Source organism: Lampris incognitus, chromosome 17 (genome assembly GCF_029633865.1).
Source record: "Lampris incognitus isolate fLamInc1 chromosome 17, fLamInc1.hap2, whole genome shotgun sequence".
NCBI lineage: Eukaryota > Metazoa > Chordata > Actinopteri > Lampriformes > Lampridae > Lampris > Lampris incognitus.
Genome location: NC_079227.1, coordinates 4,414,375 through 4,434,009, shown reverse-complemented (window position 1 = coordinate 4,434,009; position 19,635 = coordinate 4,414,375). Strand labels below are relative to the sequence as shown.

At 48.7% G+C, this 19,635-nt stretch overlaps 2 protein-coding genes across 2 annotated transcripts in view; both read right to left on the bottom strand.

The window, feature by feature from the left end:
• Nucleotides 1-13,092: 13,092 nt before the first annotated feature.
• msrb1b (methionine sulfoxide reductase B1b) lies at nt 13,093-16,555 on the bottom strand. The gene is given in 6 exon segments (XM_056297584.1): nt 13,093-13,116; nt 13,118-13,146; nt 13,149-13,173; nt 14,647-14,652; nt 14,654-14,823; nt 16,501-16,555. Coding segments are annotated over 6 exon segments (309 nt in total).
• Nucleotides 16,556-17,869: 1,314 nt separating this feature from the next.
• The window catches only part of neurl2 (neuralized E3 ubiquitin protein ligase 2), a 6,772-nt gene continuing 5,006 nt past the window's right edge, over nt 17,870-19,635 (bottom strand). Inside the window, 1 exon segment of the mRNA XM_056297572.1 lies at nt 17,870-18,484. Coding sequence (XP_056153547.1) covers nt 18,369-18,484 — 116 coding nt within the window. The 3' untranslated portion in view covers nt 17,870-18,368.

Genomic DNA, 19,635 nt, shown 5'->3' with positions numbered 1-19,635 from the left:
TATTGTAGTGCCTGTGTGTTTTAATGGACTTCTGCAGAGTGCGTCAGTAATCCATCTCAAACACCATCTATGTAGTTCCTAAGAAGAGCCTGTGAAATTCAAGCTAATTATATTATATCATATAAAGACTTCTCTACCCAGAATGCAACGTATTACAGCGTGTATTGACGTGTTAGAGCGCTCAAAAGGTGCTTTGTCACTGAACATGTAGCTAAGTTAGCTAGCTACCATAACGTTATTTTGACAATGTTAGCCTGGCTTCACACTGCGAAAAGAAAGCGGTTGTCGCCGGACAAGGAGCCGAAAGAAACTCCAGTTAATACTGGTGCACCTGCACACACAGAAAATGCTGTTAGAAACTTTGTGTGACTGGGAGCCTTCCTCTGGTCGATCCTCCTGCTCCAAGTCCAGTGGCTCCCGCAGAGCCTTCTCTCCGCTAACGCCGTCCAGCCCCTGATACTGCTGCTCCCAAGGCATTCTGGGGCCTTTTTAAGAATGTGAGATACGCCCATTTCACGCCGTGCCATCTTGGATTTTTAAAAAACCAAGCGATGGTGACTTAGCCACGCCCCCTTCTTACTTCACTGAAACACTGCTGGAAGCAACATGTCGTACTGCTGTGTACCATCCTAAATTCAACTGACACATTAAGATGCCATATGGCTAAATGTTTACTCCTCCTGCTATTATTGCAACAGACATTATGTACACGTAGGCCTACTGTATGCATTGAGCTGCAGAGGTTGCATGTACATTTAACATTACTGTATGCATTAAGCTGCAGAGGTTGCACCATGTACAGCCAGTTAAATAATATTGGGGTGACCAGTTTCACTGTGACTAAAACATTAGAAGGGAGACAGAAGTTTGACATTGACAAATGTTTGCTCCTGTTTGTAGTCGCATTGGTGACTTAATAGCGGAACGAAGATGAAGAGGAACATGAAGAGGAACATGAGGGAGATAGGTGAGTTGTTACTGTCAGTACAATACAATTTTTTTCAAACATGTAGATTACTGCATTGTATAAAATATGTATGTATATATATATGTATGTGTGTATATATATATGTATGTGTGTATATATATATATATATATCTATATATATTCACTAATCTTTCAATAGTGGATAGCTCTGTTCTGACACATCATCTTGATAACAGGAAAATGTGTGGATTTATATTGCTACCCACATGTATGACATATCCTCATGTGTCCAGTGAGGTTTGGGCGACTCTACCTGATCATGACTACGACGTGAAGCCCCTTTCTGTGGAAGACCAGCTTGACGCAGTAAAGAAACGCATCGCTTTCCTGGAGGACGAAAATAAAAAGCTGAAAAGTGAGCGTTTTGGTCTAGAACACTTCCAGTGTGCGCCCAATCTGATCAGGTTTTACACTGGCTTTAAGGATTACCACACCCTCAAAGCACTCTTCCTAGCTGTACAGCCTTCTGCAGAGTCCATGGTGCGATGGACTCAAATGCAAAGCAACAGCCATAACCTAGAACACATTTCTGTGTCTGGCTTCCATGCAGAGCATTTATCGCTGACTGATCAGTTTTTCCTGTTCTTGTGCCGTGTGAGGCAGGGCTTTTTTGCTCTGGATTTATCTGTACGATTCAATGTGTCGCCGGCCACAGTCAGCAGGAACTGTACGACGTGGGCCAACTATTTGCTCTTTATGTTAGGGACCCTCCCAATATGGCCTAGTAGAGCAGCAGTAGACGAGCTAATGCCACCGGTATTCAGGGAATTCTACCCAAACACAAGAGTGATACTAGACTGCACAGAGATCCGCATCGAGACAGCTAGTTCGAAGGTTTTGAACACCATGACATACTCCCATTATAAAAGTAACACTACACTGAAATCCTAATTGGGATCACTCCCTGAGGGCCAGTTAGCCTGGTAAGTAATCTATACACAGGATGTATTTCTGATAAGGAGATAACTAAGAGGTCAGGTGTTCTGGACCTCTTAGAGTCAGGTGATGAGGTCATGGCCGATAAGGGCTTCCTTATCAAAGACCTGCTCGATGAAATAGATGTAAAACTTGTCATCCCTGCATTTTTAGGCCCAAGTGGACAGTTTAGCTGTGATGAGCTCACAGACACACAGAGTATTGCTGGCTTGAGAATACACGTCGAACGGTCAATAAGACGCATAAAGGAGTACCATATGTTTGATGGAGTCATACCCCTTTCACTAAGTGGAACAGTCAACCAACTGGGGACAGTGTGTGCTCTCCTAACACATTTTCAGGGACCACTGTTTTAAACCTTTGTTAAATTCAGCTGACAAGAAAATAGTGCACACAAACCTTCGCTAGATTGAAACATATTTAACTTCATTTCAGTACAGTCCCATTTTTTAGCCCACACCTTGAGATGAGCAATCACTATCTTAGTTTAGTAAACAATTGATGATTTGAGTTGGTAGCCAGTTCCAGTTTATTGCTACAACAGAATGACAGTTGACCCAACATATTTTAGTTTAAAATGAACCAACAGTTTTGTTAAAGTTAAAGGACAAAGAATGAAAATATTGTAGATGGGACAATCTAATGTATAAATATTGAATGTACCGTATAAAAATGAAATGTATCTTATTTTTTATTTTATTGTGATTAAACAGCTTCTTTGAATACAGCCCTGTGTGTGTGTGTGTGTGTCTCTCCTCACTGGCACAGGAGAGGCAGAAAGTACTCGAAGAAGAAGAACAGATTCAGCTTAGTTTTGCTGCTGGCCCCGGCTGCATTGATTTCCGATTGAGTAAGAAGGGGGCGTGGCTAAGTTCCCACCGCTTGGTTTTTTTTTTTAAATCCAAGATGGCCGCGGCGTGAAATGGACGTATAAAACAATACATAGTGTAACGGGTCGGACCGTTTAGTCGACCGGTTAACGCTGTCACCCGCGGTGCGGAATACACCAGTTCGCGTCCCAGCAGTGACGGTCCGGCCGGGCTGCCCCCCCGAACCCACCACAGTAGGTACCCAATATGAACACATAAGACCTATCAAAAGTACAAATAAGAGTGCAGGAAATAAGAGTTGTAGACGAGCCAATATACAGATAGCTATAACGTAGCACACGACTAGCAAAAGGGAACATGCTAACACATAGCATGCTAGCACGGCATAACATACTACAGAGATAAAACGAGAAATAAATGGGATAAACTTTGTAATGCTGCAGTAAATATAGGACACATACACTGAAATACTTACAAACATTACGTGTATCAAGACGTAAGGGTGGCGGATAACCTTTTGCGGCACACACGACGCGCCGGTAAAACGGTATAACACTTCCGGATTATAATTTGCCGGTCGCGAAGGAAGTACTTCAAAATAAAAGTCCGTCGACGGAATAAAGGTCTCAACTTCAACAATGACTAACAGAGTTAACAGAGTCCAGAACAGTGTCTATAGTATAATGAAGACCTACCGATCAGCCACAACATTAAAACCACCTGCTTAAACCAGTTTCTTTTTTCATGATTAAAAATACTTTAAACCGTATAAATGTCTGGAAACACTTCATATTTCATTACATGACGTGCGCTTATGTAAGCAGATAATCATAAGTTCTCATAAGTTGCTTCTGAAGTTCTCACTGAAATGTTTAAAAATATAAGTTGTATGTTAGAATGATGCTCCTTGCTCACACATTTATAATATGTACCCCAACTCTTAATGGTTGAGCCATCTTGACCGTCACCGTATTGGATTGAGTGATTAGTTAAGCAGTATGTCTATGTATGCACAGGCAGCAGAAATGGAAAAGGGAAAGTGGTCTCCCTCTCTGGGTGGAGAGGACTACACACATAAAGGCAAGAGTGAGTATCTGGCTTGTGATATCTTGATTCCAACACACTTGTGTAATCAAGTGGTCATCTCTCTCTCTCTCCCTCTCTCTCTCTCCCTCTCTCTCTCTCTCTCTCTCTCTCTCTCTCTCTCTCTCTCTCTCTCTCTCTCTCTCTCTCTCTCTCTCTCTCTCTCTCTGCCTGCCTCTCTCTCTGCTGCCCCTGTTTTTGTCTCTCTCTCCCTCTCTCTGCCTGCCTGTCTCTCTCTCTCTCTCTCTCTCTCTCTCTCTCTCTCTCTCTCTCTCTCTCTCTCTCTCCTCTCTCTCTCTCTCTCTCTCTCTCTGCCTGCCTCTCTCTCTGCCTGCCTGTCTCTCTCTCTCTCTCTCTCTCTCTCTCTCTCTCTCTCTCTCTCTCTCTCTGCCTACCTGTCTCTCTCTCTCTCTCTCTCTCTCTCTCTCTCTCTCTCTCTCTCTCTCTCTCTCTCTCTCTCTGCCTGCCTGTCTCTCTCTCTCTCTCTCTCTCTCTCTCTCTGCCTGCTGCCTCTCTCTCTCTCTCTCTCTCTCTCTCTCTCTCTCTCTCTCTCTCTCTCTCTCTCTCTCTCTCTCTCTCTCGCGCGCTTCTGTTCTAGTTGTTGGTGTCTAATTTTTTAGATATGCTGCTTCAGTCCGAGATGACAGAGCTGGGACCAGGGCAGGCAAGCTGAGAGACAGAACAAGCAAGCCAGCAGATAGCCAGTAGCTACAATAACACACATTATTATTATTATTATTATTATTATTCTTTGCAGGGACACGTGTCTGAAAATGATCAACTACTGTGTGGTTTATCTAAGCAAACTGGTAGAGGGTTTATCTAGACAAACCAGCCCAAACACACGGTACCCACGAGAGCCGCAAGCGCGTGTGCTGAGCAGTTGCTGATTCAGAGTACTGGTGCTTTTTAGATTCCAATTCAAACACTGCATGCATATATATACACACACACACACACACACACACACACACACACACACACACACACACACATACATGCATACATACATAGTATATGCATACACACACATATATATACATACATACACACATATATGATATATATATGTCGTGTATATATGTTATATATATATATATATGTCGTATATATATATACGACATATATGTATAGTAACGTGCATGGATAAGTAGACACGTTGGTCCTTGACTAACGGGTCGGATCCTTTAGTTGACACAGAAAAACCAGCATAGGCCTTCGTTCTACACACACACACACACACACACACACACACACACACACACACACACACACACACACACACACACACAGTAAAGAGATATGTGCCATGACAGCACTGCAGAACCTTCAGACTGTTCTGCTGGTTTTCTCTCTTCCTAGTGTTTGAGGTGAACGCCTCACCAAGCTCACCAGAACACGGCACCAAGCTCACCAGAACGCCTCACCAAGCTCACCAGAACGCCTCACCAAGCTCACCAGAACACGGCACCAAGCTCACCAGAACACGGCACCAAGCTCACCAGAACGCCTCACCAAACTCACCAGAACACGCACCAACTCACCAGAACACAGCACCAAGCTCACCAGAACGCCTCACCAAGCTCACCAGAACACCTCACCAAGCTCACCAGAACGCCTCACCAAGCTCACCAGAACACCTCACCAAGCTCACCAGAACGCCTCACCAAGCTCACCAGAACTCCTCACCAAACTCACCAGAACGCCTCACCAAACTCACCAGAACACGGCACCAAGCTCACCAGAACACGGCACCAAGCTCACCAGAACACCTCACCAACTCACCAGAACGCCTCACCAACTCACCAGAACACGGCACCAAGCTCACCAGAACACAGCACCAAGATCACCAGGACACCTCACCAAGCTCACAGAACACGGCACCAAGCTCACCAGAACACAGCACCAAGCTCACCAGAACACTGCTATGAACCTTGTACCGGCAGAGCTTTGCCATGGCACCACCTCCCCTGTTTGGTCTTCACTATATCCCTACTGGAGTTACCTCATGTCAGTTTAACAGCTCACACCCACTGTGTGTGGGTGGTGCGCGTGTGCGCGCCCGCGTGTCTGTGTGCGTGCGTGTGTGCGTGTGTCTGTGTGCGTGGTGTGTATGTGGTGTGTGTGCATGGTGTGTGTGCGCGCGTGGTGTGTGTGTGCGTGCATGGTGTGTGTGTATGTGTGTGTGTGTGTGTGTGTGTGTGTGTGTGTGTGTGCATGGTGTGTGTGTGTGTGTGTGTGTGAGTGTGCGTGCATGGTGTGTGTGGTGTATGTGCAGTGTGTGTGTGTGTGCATGGTGTGTGCAGTGTGTGTGTGTGTGAGTGTGCGTGCATGGTGTGTGGTGTGTGCAGTGTGCGTGTGTGTGCATGGTGTGTGTGGTATATGTGTGTGCGTGTGTGTGTGTGTGTGTGTGTGTGTGCATGGTGTGTGTGTGTGTGTGTGGTATATGTGTGTGTGTGCATGGTGTGTGTGTGTGCATGGTGTGTGTGTGTGTGTGTGTGAGTGTGCGTGCATGGCTGTGTGTGGTGTATGTGCAGTGTGTGTGTGTGTGCATGGTGTGTGCAGTGTGTGTGTGTGTGTGTGTGTGTGTGTGAGTGTGCGTGTGTGTGAGTGTGCGTGCATGGTGTGTGGTGTGCGCAGTGTGCGTGTGTGTGCATGGTGTGTGTGTGTGCGTGTGTGTGTGCATGGTGTGTGTGTGTGTGTGTGTGTGTGAGTGTGCGTGCATGGTGTGTGGTGTGCGCAGTGTGCGTGTGTGTGCATGGTGTGTGTGGTATATGTGTGTGTGTGTGCGTGTGTGTGTGCATGGTGTGTGTGTGTGTGTGTGTGAGTGTGCGTGCATGGTGTGTGTGGTGTATGTGCAGTGTGTGTGTGTGTACATGGTGTGTGCAGTGTGTGTGTGTGAGTGAGTGTGCGTGCATGGTGTGTGGTGTGCGCAGTGTGTGTGTGTGTGTGCATGGTGTGTGTGTGTGTGAGAGTGTGCGTGCATGGTGTGTGTGAGTGTGCGTGCATGGTGTGTGCATGGTGTGTGCAGTGTGTGTGAGTGTGTGTGCATGGTGTGTGTGGTGTATGTGCAGTGTGTGTGCATGGTGTGTGGTGTGCGCAGTGTGTGTGTGTGCATGGTGTGTGTGTGTGTGTGTGTGTGTGTGTGTGTGAGTGTGCATGGTGTGTGGTGTGCGCAGTGTGTGTGTGTGCATGGTGTGTGTGTGTGTGTGTGCGTGCATGGTGTGTGCATGGTGTGTGCAGTGTGCAGTGTGCAGTGTGTGTGTGTGCGTGCAGGTTGTGTATTCCCCACTCAGCACGGCTGGTATATCTCCTGCTCAGGAAAGCTTTCCGGTCGGTGGTTTCCGACTGTGTTCCCTCCTCAGAAAACACGGTCGTGCTACATTAGTAGTGACTGGGTGGAGGCGGCCAACAGCGGCCTGCGCGTGTTGGAAGGACCCGCTGCCAGAGACGTGCGCGCCGGGACAATAGGCGGTACTGCAGAAACCCTCCTGAGCCGGGACAAGCCAGTCCACATGTCGGGTCTGCAGCCGCAGCGGGGCTGAAGTCCGTCTCAGTGTCTCTGGCAGCGCCCCGACGCGGAGCGCCCGGCGTTCGGAGCGGCTCTCCTCCGTCTCCAAACTGTTGACGGTGTGAGCTGGAGCACATCTGCCGCCATGTTTTGATGAACTCTCATAATTGTACAGTACAAGATGGGATGTTTTCACTGAAAATAACTGACCAGCTTAACTTGTCTGTGATAAGACCCATAGAAAAACACTGCGAGTATTGGTGTGTGTGTCTGTGTGTGTGTCTGTGTGTGTGTTTGTGTGTGTGTGTGTGTGTGTGTGTGCTGTGCGTCTCTTCGGCCTGGTGGTTGCGCTGCGCTCTCAACCTCAGCGTCCGTGCCAAACACCGAGGCTCTGAGAACATGGCGGGCAGCTGGACCGTGGCCCCGCGGGCCCTGGACTGCACAACCAGCACAGTCCATAACTTATGCATAGGAGTGAACCCGCACACACTCAATATTCACATGAGGATGACTCCCAGCTAGCCCCTAAACACCAGCAAATATCCATTACACGGTTATTATACTTGTCAAGACACCACATCAGGGATATTCAGATGTGTGTTAATAGACGGTCCTGTGTGTTCTGGTCTCCGTTCAAACAGCGCTACGTCTGATTTTACCAACTGGTCCTCTTCAGTCTGACTGGATGTCTGCTCACCAGAGATATCAGATGGTGTTGTGATGGCTGGATAAACTCTGTACACACATGGCGCCCACATGGCAACATGGTTGCACACTGCTGTACTCGATCCGTACTCTCGCACTGCTGTACTAGATCCACATCTCACACTGCTGTACGAGATCCACATCCTCACACTGCTGTACTAGAGCCATATCCTCACACTGCTGTACTAGATCCATATCCTCACACTGCTGTACTAGATCCATGTCCTCACACTGCTGTACTAGATCCATATCCTCACACTGCTGTACGAGATCCACATCCTCACACTGCTGTACTAGGTCCATATCCTCACATTGCTGTACTAGATCCATATCCTCACACTGCTGTACTAGATCCATGTCCTCACACTGCTGTACTAGATCCATGTCCCCACACACTGCTGTACTAGATCCATATCCTCACACTGCTGTACTAGATCCACATCCTCGCACTGCTGTACTAGATCCGTATCCTCACACTGGTGTACTTGATCCGTATCCTCACACTGCTGTACTATATCCACATCCTCACACTACACTGCTGTACTAGATCCACATCCTCACACTGCTGTACTAGATCCATATCCTCACACTGCTTTACTAGATCCATATCCTCACACTGCTGTACCAGATCCATATGCTCACACTGCTGTACTAGATCCATATCCTCACGCCTTTTATCTCCATATTACAGACTGAGGGTGAGCACGAATCAGATGTTCTAAATACAGTCACAGCGAGAAAAAAGAAAGTTGATCCAGAGACATCTTAATCATCTCGTTTCTGCAGCTAAACCGTCACTGTATTCATGGACTGTGCTGCCACCTAATGGCCACTGTGTGAACAACAACACTCACCCAACACGCCCTTGTTAATGTGAATCACGCCACACGAGGTTGATAGTTTATTACTGTAAACAGGTAAATAAATCTGATGGACTGTGCTGCCCACTAACCACCACTGTGTGAACTACAACACACGCAACACACCCTCATTAATATCACACCAAAACCATCACACACGAGTCTGATACAGTTTATTACTGCATATTTACCACAGACAGCAGCACTGTACGACACAGGAAAATCTCTTCTTTATCCACTAAACAGCTGGCTGAACAGTAATACAGTACACTCCAACATGAAATACTACATGTTTATTTAGTGTTTGTCTTTTTTACCTTGGAAAAACTTCTCAACACAAATAAATACATAAGTAAATAAATAAATCTGTGGAAAAAAGCCAAAAGATAACAGAATCATGCCAGAAAATTCAAGTACACCATCTTACAGCACTTTTTAATGCAGATACAGAATCAGTTCTTACAAAAAAAGTCTTGTACGTGAAAAGCATTCTCACACAATATGAGGGACTGTGACCTGGGAACAGAGTCAGAACATCTTCTTTATCGTCTACACATGATCTTCTATATCACACATCTACACATGGTCTCTACATCACACATCTACAGATGGTCTCTATATCACACCTCTACAGATGGTCTCTATATCACACCTCTACACATGGTCTCTATATCACACTTCTACACATGGTCTCTACATCACACATCTACACATGGTCTCTATATCACACCTCTACACATGGTCTCTATATCACACCTCTACACATGGTCTCTATATCACACATCTACACATGGTCTCTATATCACACCTCTACACATGGTCTTCTATATCACACCTCTACACATGGTCTTCTATATCACACCTCTACACATGGTCTCTATACCACACTTCTACACGTGGTCTCTACATCACACATCTACACATGGTCTGGTCATGGGATGAGACACACGAGTCCTGACAGGATGTCTAGTTTCTGAACTGAGCGGTGATGAGACACACAAGTCCTGACAGGACGTCTGGTTTCTGGTCTGAGTGGTGATGAGACACACGAGTCCTGACAGGACGTCTGGGTTCTGGGCTGAGTGGTGATGAGACACACGAGTCCTGACAGTACGTCTGGTTTCTGGGCTGAGTGGTGATGAGACACACGAGTCCTGACAGCACATCTGGTTTCTGGTCTGAGTGGTGATGAGACACACGAGTCCTGACAGGACGTCTGGTTTCTGGTCTGAGTGGTGATGAGACACACGAGTCCTGACAGGGCGTCTGGTTGCTGAGGCTGAGTGATGATGAGACACACAAGTCCTGACAGGGCGTCTGGTTTCTGGCTGAGTGGTGATGAGACACACGAGTCCTGACAGGACATCTGGGTTCTGGCTGAGTGGTGATGAGACACACGAGTCCTGACAGGACGTCAGGGTTCTGGGCTGAGTGGTGATGAGACACACGAGTCCTGACAGGATGTCTGGTTTCTGGGCTGAGTGGTAATGAGACACACGAGTCCTGACAGGGCGTCTGGTTTCTGGGCTGAGTGGTGATGAGACACACGAGTCCTGACAGGACGTCTGGGTTCTGGGCTGAGTGGTGATGAGACACACGAGTCCTGACAGGACATCTGGTTTCTGGGCTGAGTGGTGATGAGACACACGAGTCCTGACAGGACGTCTGGTTTCTGGTCTGAGTGGTGATGAGACACACGAGTCCTGACAGGGATGTCTGGTTTCTGGGCTGAGTGGTAATGAGACACACGAGTCCTGACAGGGCGTCTGGTTGCTGAGCTGAGTGATGATGAGACACACAAGTCCTGACAGGGCGTCTGGTTTCTGGGCTGAGTGGTGATGAGACACACGAGTCCTGACAGCACATCTGGTTTCTGGGCTGAGGGGTGATGAGACACACGAGTCCTGACAGGACGTCTGGTTTCTGGTCTGAGTGGTGATGAGACACACGAGTCCTGACAGGATGTCTGGTTTCTGGGCTGAGTGGTGATGAGACACACGAGTCCTGACAGGACGTCTGGTTTCTGGGCTGAGTGGTGGTGATGACACACGAGTCCTGACAGGACGTCTGGTTTCTGGTCTGAGTGGTGATGAGACACACGAGTCCTGACAGGACGTCTGGGTTCTGGGGCTGAGTGATGATGAGACACACGAGTCCTGACAGGGCGTCTGGGTTCTGGGCTGAGTGGTGATGAGACACACGAGTCCTGACAGGACGTCTGGGTTCTGGGCTGAGTGGTGATGAGACACACGAGTCCTGACAGGACATCTGGTTTCTGGGCTGAGTGGTGATGAGACACATGAGTCTTGACAGGACGTCTGGGTTCTGGGCTGAGTGATGATGAGACACACGAGTCCTGACAGGACGTCTGGGTTCTGGGCTGAGTGGTGATGAGACACACGAGTCCTGACAGGACGTCTGGTTTCTGGTCTGAGTGGTGATGAGACACACGAGTCCTGACAGGACGTCTGGTTTCTGGTCTGAGTGGTGATGAGACACACGAGTCCTGACAGGGCGTCCTGTCTGCAGTTTGTCTGGTGACCAAATCTTTGTATTGATTAATAAACGTCCAGTGTGACTGTCTGGTCTTCTGTCCATCCAATGGTCTGCAGACCGTTGTGTATGTGTGTGTGTGTGTGTTTGTGTGTGTGTGTGTGTCTGTGTGTGTCTACTTAAGGATGTAACTACAACAGTAGAGCTCCGTCAGCCTCTCCCCGTCTTCTGGGCTGGTCAGCGTCTCATCGATGGACCAGACTTCCTCGGCAGGTCTTTGTCTGGTCCACGTCACCGTGTGACCGGTCCCGTCGTCCGGGTCGAGTTGATCTGCCGCAGCAGCAGCAGCAGCAGCAGGGAGGAGGAGGGGAACCCTCGTCTCGCTCTTTCATTCATCACCCCGTTGGTCTGCAATGGGACCAGTGAGAGACGTGCTCTGCTTAGAAGGCTGTCGTTCCGTCTGTCTGGACACCTTCATTCAATGTGAAGGATGAAGGCCGACCAGCAAAAACATCCATCCATCCATCATCCATCATTCATCATCCATCATCCATCCATCCATCCATCATTCATCATCCATCCATCATCCATCCATCATATATCCATCCATCCATCCATCATCCATCCATCCATCATTCATCATCCATCCATCATCCATCCATCCATCCATCATTCATCATCCATCCATCATCTATCCATCCATCATCCATCCATCCATCATTCATCATCCATCCATCATCCATCCATCCATCATTCATCATCCATCCATCATCCATCCATCATTCATCATCCATCCATCATCTATCCATCCATCATTCATCATCCATCCATCCATCCATCCATCCATCATTCATCATCCATCCATCATCCATCCATCATCCATCCATCCATCCATCCATCCATCCATCATTCATCATCCATCCATCATCTATCTATCCATCCATCCATCCATCATTCATCATCCATCCATCATCCATCATTCATCATCCATCCATCATCTATCTATCCATCATCCATCTATCCATCATCCATCCATCCATCAATCATTCATCATCCATCCATCATCCATCCATCCATCCATCCATCCATCATTCATCCATCCATCCATCCATCCATCATTCATCATCCATCCATCCTCCATCATCCATCCATTATCTGAACCTCTTATCCTGCTCTCAGGTCAGAGTGATGCTGGAGCCTATCCCAGCAGTCATTGGGCGGCAGGTGGGGAGACACCCTGGACAGGCCGCCAGACCATCACACAGGGCCCCCCCCCCCACACACACACACACATTCTTAGTACCACCAATCCACCTGATCTACAGGTCTTTGGACTGTGGGAGGAAACCGGAGCCCCCGGAGGAAACCCACACAGACACGGGGGAGAACATGCAAACTCCACACAGAGGACGACCTGGGACGACCCCCAAGGCTGGACTACCCGGGGCTCGAACCCACGACCTAAATGTTGACGTTAAGAGGCTTAGACATGATGAACCACACCTGTTCAGCTCAGTTTTAAAGTCAATTAAATGCACATGAAGTGTTGGGGTAAGAGGGTTGTTCCCTCCGGCAGTCTCACAAACACTGTTTAATTACCTTTCATTGCATTTAAGTACCTTTAATTACTTTTAATTGCCTTTAATTACCTTTACTGGGGACGAACTTGAGCGAGTGGCTGAATATTCAGAAGCGTGACACGCCTCCCTCCCGGGCCGTCGTTCACAAACTCGTGACCCAACCGTTTCCACAGCGACCACACAGAACCTGAGGACACACAAGGCCCGGCATGAGGCAGGAGGATGAACAGACCCAGGCTCCGCCCTCCTGCCCTAGTGTCCTTGACTTTTAGCCTGAATAGAAGTGCTGTTCCATTTGAGAGAGAGAGAGAATCTCTCCACCTGACCATGATCGTCAGCGAGCAATCAATAAAGAATTGTCAGTGTGCAGACAGGGGGCGCTAACACGGTTAAAACAAATCAAATGATACTTCTGAAGATGAAAACTGACTCTCCTACATTAATATTACACAGTAAAACCTGTCTGACTTAATTAAATTCAATGCACTGTCTCTTTAACACTATGAGATGACCAGTGAGACCAATGAGACCAGTGAGGCCAGTGAGACCAGTGAGGCCAGCGAGACCAGTGAGGCCAATGAGGCCAGTGAGCCCAGTGAGGCCAATGAGGCCAATGAAACCAGTGAGACCAGTGAGGCCAGTGAGACCAGTGAGGCCAATGAGACCAGTGAGCCCAGTGAGACCAGTAAGGCCAATGAGATCAGTGAGGCCAGTGAGGCCAATGAGACCAGTGAGGCCAGTGACACCAGTGACACCAGTGGGGCCAGTAAGGTCAATGAGGCCAATGAGACCAGCCAGACCAGTGAGGCCAGTAAGGCCAATGAGACCAGTGAGACCACTGAGGCAAGTGAAGCCAGTGAGACCAGTGAGGCCAATGAGACCAGTGAGACCAGTGAGGCCAATGAGACCAGCCAGACCAGTGAGACTAGTGAGACCAGTGAGGCCAGTGAGGCCAATGAGATCAGTGAGGCCAGTGAGGCCAGTGAGACCAGTGAGGCCAATGAGACCAGTGAGCCCAGTGAGACCAGTAAGGCCAATGAGATCAGTGAGGCCAGTGAGACCAGTGAGGCCAATGAGACCAGTGAGCCCAGTGAGCCCAGTAAGGCCAATGAGACCAGTGAGACCAGTGAGGCCAGTGAGACCAGTGGGGCCAATGAGACCAATGAGACCACTGAGGCCAGTGAGGCCAGTGAGACCAGTGAGGCCAATGAGACCAGTGAGACTAGTGAGACCAGTGAGGCCAGTATGGCCAGTAAGGCCAATGAGGCAAATGAGACCAGCCAGACCAGTGAGGCCAGTAAGGCCAATGAGATCAGTAAGACCAGTGAGACCACTGAGGCCAGTAAGACCAGTGAGACCACTGAGGCCAACGAGACCAGTGAGACCAGTGAGGCCAGTGAGACCAATGAGGCCAGTGAGACCAGTGAGGCCAGTGAGACCAGTGAGACCAGTGAGACTAGTGAGTGTCCCAGCTGGTCAGAATGTGTCCAGTCCATACCAGCTGTCCTGAGTCTGTTGAAGTGAATGCTGTTTTGGTCAAGCTCATAAGATCCACTGTCCACGATGTAGACCAGGTTCAGGAGGACATTCAGGATTTAAAACTTAGTGATGTGTAGTTATTGTGAGAGTGGTGTAATGGACGGCCGTCTCTCTCTCTCACCTTATAGGGCCGTGAGAGTCTCCATCATTTTGGTGACGCTGTCCTCTCTGAGGGTTTCGGTGAAGGCAGGCCAGGGATAGGAGTGGCCAAACTTGGCGCGGCTGGAGAACAGAGGATGACTACACTTGGAGCACACGTAACACACCTGCACAGGTAACCAACAAGCATCAGCGACCCCTGGTGGACAGATGGTATACTGCATTATGACTGAGTTTGTCACGTAGTGTGAGGCCTTCCTCCAAGTACGTGCCGCGAAGACCAAGGACATGGTCACCGATTTTGGCAGGAAACCATCTCACCCACCATCTCAGACCCTCATCAAAGGAATCGGCTCTGTGCATAACTGCAGTCCACTGACTTCCGGTTTCTACTGCAGTGGTCATACCAGCTTCCTGTTTTGTTGGCGTGTGCTGTTGACAATGGCGTATTTTTCGCGATGCCTGCAAGATTTACCATGGAGAAATGTCAACGACATGCACACAACTGTCCACACACCTTCACCTGCACCTCCCAACAGACTTTCACCTGCACCTCCCAACAGGACTTTCACCTGCACCTCCCGGCAAACTTTCACCTGCACCTCCCAGCAAACTTTCACTTGCACCTACCAGCAAACTTTCACCTGCACCTCCCAGTACACTTTCACCTGCACCTCCCAGTACACTTTCACCTGCACCTCCCAGCAAACTTTCACCTGCACCTACCAGCACACTTTCACCTACCAGCAAACTTTCACCTGCACCTCCCAGCAAATGGGTGAAAAGTTGAGGATACTCATCCTCATAACTGTGGATTTAACTTGATATGTACAACTTGAAACTTTTCACCCGTTTGCTGGTAGATGCAGGTGAAAGTGTGCTGGTAGGTGAAAGTGTGCTGGTAGGTGAAAGTGAAAGTGCGTGGACAGTTGTGTGCATGTGGTTGACATTTCTCCATGGTTAAATCTTGCAGGCATCATGAAAAATACGCCATTGTCAGTAGCGCGCACCAACAAACAGGAAACTGGTACGACCGCTGCAGTAGAAACCGGAAGTCGGTGGACTGCAGTTATGTTCAGAGTCGATTGGCATTGAGTTTGCAGAACATTATAAATATCTTGGAATAGTTATGGACAATAACGTGAAATTTGGTGCAAATTGTGACGTGACGCGTAAGAAGGGACGGGGCGTTTGTACATCCGCAGCAAGTTAAATGCTTGTGACGTAGCTGGAATGACGTCTTTGTTTCACCAGTCACTGAATCTGTTCTGCGCTTTCTCTGTGTGGGACAATGGAGAGACGGAAGCGAACGCCTGCGTCACACCGGTGTAATGGCCCTTAAGCTCCCACAGCGAGCGGCTGTAAATAGTGATTAATTAATTAGCAATACGGCGCTAATAAGCTCTTGCGACACATTTGTTAACATTAGCAGATACCTGGAAAATACTAATCCGCTATCAGTATTTGTAGGAAGACCATTAAACCACGTCCTCAGTACACCTTGGAGCGTCATATCCGGTGTCGTCTTCTCTTAGTCACGTGTACCGGACTGGACCACACCAGCACATGAGTCCTGGTCTGGACCATGTTGGACTTTGTGACCAAATTTAACCTTCAGGCTTGTAATGCTGCTATTAATCAAATATTAAATAACTAAATATTTTAGATATTAAGTATTTAGAGTTTATAAGACGGTTATTAAGAATGTTAACCACGTGCTAATTTTAACACGTGTTCTTCATAGGGCGTCCGGCTGAATGAAGGCTGACGGCGAGACGGAGCGGAGGCAGAGCCTCACCTCACACCGCGGAGGGATCTCTCTTAGCCTCACATGACGTCACCGTCCTTCGCGGCGACATAAGAATTAAAGGCTCACCTGGTTCGAAATGATCTTTGTAGATCTCGCCGCCCAAAAACCCGCAGAAGGACATCCTGTTCTGGCTTTGGTGGCCCTGGGATGACAATACGCCTTAATGACGTGTGTTTGGATATCTGTATCAAGTTTGCTGGGGACAACCTCAAACGCGCGGTTCGTCTGAAGCAGGGCGGGGTTTCCGCTGACGTCGGATGATTGACAGGCGACCTCAACCATGCCCCGCCTCCCGTTGTACATTTAAAGACCGCTAGATGTCAGTGTCTGACAAGCTGATGATGGCTGTAGAGTCTGAGTAGCTCTGTTGCATGCCTGGTGTAACTATGAATAACAACATGAATGGCCTACAAATGACTGGTCAAATGAAAATGTCTCTTTATTCCTGCCTAATTCAGACTTACTAATTAGGCTCAGATAGAGAATACCTTATCACAATTTTAATTGTAATGATATTCCACATTCATGCTAGCAAATTTGCAAAGTGAAAAAACCTTACTTTGGAATATTCATGTCTTTCCTCGAGGCGTGCCTGGATGGTTTCAAACACAATGAGAATCCTAAAGCTGCCAAATTAATTTTTAAATTATGTGGTGCTGCCAAATTAATTTTTAAATTATGTGGTGTTTCATTTTATTTTGCAACCTTGTAGCATGTTGTAGCATGTTGTAGGCTGCAAAATGTATTGTGTTTCTATGGCATGTATTGGCGCCTTCCTTTGGAGGTTTTCCGGGCACGTCCAACTGGGAGGAGACCCCGGGGTAGACCCAGAGCTCGCTGGAGGGACTACATGTCCAATCTGCCTGGGAACGTCTTGGGATCCTCCAGGAGGAGCTGGAGGGCGTTGCTGGGCAGAGGGGCATCTGGAGTGCCCTACTTAGCTTGCTGCCACCACGACCCGACCCCGGAGAGGTGGCTGCTGATGAGATGAGATGAGGTGAGGTGAGGTGAGGTGAGGTGAGGTGAGGTGAGGTGAGATGAGATGAGATGAGATGAGATGAGATGAGATGAGATGAGATGAGATGAGATGTGGAAGAACTTGACTGGCCTGCACAGAGCCCTGTCCTCAACTAGTCCAACACCTTTGAGATGAACTGGAACGCCGACTGTGAGTCGGGCCTTCTTCCCAACATCAGAGCCTGACCTCACTAAAGCTCCTGTGGCTGAATGGGAGCGAATGCCCACAGCCATGCTCCAAAACCTGGTGGAAAGCCTCCCCGGAAGAGTGGAGGCTGTTGTAGCAGCAGGGGGGACCAGCTCCATATCAATGCCCATGACATGTTCAACACACACATGGGTGGGCTGTTCGGGCGTCCACATACTTGTGGCCGTGTCGTGCATCTGTCTTGCTATTAGAGACCGGTCTCATTGCCATTTGTATGCAGACTTTATTGACTCCGGGTTTTGCACCAACCTTTATAGACACAGACATCAAACACTATGCATGGAGCACTGTAGACATATTTAAATGACCTTTTTACTTTATATTCTACTCTTGACTTTGATTCGTGAACTTTTTCTTTGTATATTTTTCTCAGTTTTTACATTGTAAATTTAAGGGTCACAGTGAGCAGTCAACTTTCTGGTAGTGTGAAAACTTAATGGACTAAAACAGATTCTGAATTTATTTTCCCGTTTAAAAATGTTACCTCCGACAACCCACCAGGTTTACCCCTGCTGACAGACATCGACAGAGATAAAAACCGTTGATTTTGGACACCGATACTCATCAGTCACCAAGCATCAAACTGGCACCCGCCTCCACGTGGTCTATATGGACAGCAGTTTTGGAGGCGGCGGAGGGTTTCTGGCGGACGCGTCCGTCTCACAGCAGCGGGTCAGTTTCAGGGCTTCCTGTCCGTCAGTTTTATTCCTCACTCGTATTTACAGAAGTGCTTTAACTTCTCCGGCAGCTCCAGCCAGTCAATAGCCATCCTGTGAACTATGTGCTTCTGAATGGCCTTCCTACACAACGTCTGCAGGGAGGAGACTGGGGGGGGGGGGGGGAGACACACACAAAGAGGGAGTGAGAGGGAGCGAGAGAGAGAGAGAGAGGGAGAGAGAGAGAGAGAGAGAGAGAGGGAGCGAGAGAGAGAGAGAGAGAGAGGAGAGAGAGAGGAGAGAGGGAGAGAGAGGGAGCGAGAGAGAGAGAGAGAGAGAGAGAGAGAGAGAAGAGAGAGAGAGAAAGGGAGGAGAGAAAGAGAGAGAGAGGGAGTGAGGGAGAGAGGGAGTGAGGGAGCGAGAGAGAGAGAGGGGGAGAAAGAAAGAGAGAAGGGGAGAGAGAGGGAGGGAGGAGCGAGAGAGAGAGAGGGGAGAAAAGAAAGAGAGAAGGGGAGAGAGAGAGAGAGGGAGAGAAAGAAAGAGAGAGGGAGTGAGGGAGCGAGAGAGAGAGAGAGAGAGAGAGAGAGAGAGAGAGAGAGAGAGAGAGAGAGAGAGAGAGAGAGAGAGAGAGAGAGAGGGAGGGAGTGAGGGAGCGAGAGAGAGAGGGGGGGGAAAGAAAGAGAGAGGGAGTGAGGGAGCGAGAGAGAGGGGGGGGAAGAAAGAGAGAGGGAGTGAGGGAGCGAGAGACGAGAGAGAGAGGGAGAGAGAGAGAGAGAGAGAGAGGGAGCGAGAGAGAGAGAGAGAGAGAGAGAGGGGGAGAAAGAAAGAGAGAAGGGGAGAGAGAGGGAGAGAAAGAAAGAGAGAGGGAGTGAGGGAGCGAGAGAGAGAGAGAGAGAGAGAGAGAGAGAGAGAAGAGAGAGAGAGAGAGAGGGAGGGGGGAGTGAGGGAGCGAGAGAGAGAGGGGGGGAAGAAAGAGAGAAGGGAGCGAGAGAGAGGGGGGGGAGAAGAAAGAGAGAGGGAGTGAAGAGGAGGAGAGAGAGAGAGAGATGAGAGAGAGAGAGAGGGAGAGAAAGAAAGAGATGAAGGGGAGAGAGAGGGAGGGAGGGAAAAAGAGAGAAGGAGGAGCGAGAGAGGAGGAAGGGAGGGAAAGAGGGAGGGAGGAGAGTTAGGAGAGAGGGAGGGAGGGGGTGGGAGAGAGAGACAGAGAGGGGGGAGGGGAGAGAGGGAGGGAGAGAGGGAGGGAGAGAGACAGACAGAGCGAGAGAGAGACAGAGGGGGAAGGGAGGGAAAGAGAAAGAAGAGGAGGCAGGGAGAGAGGGA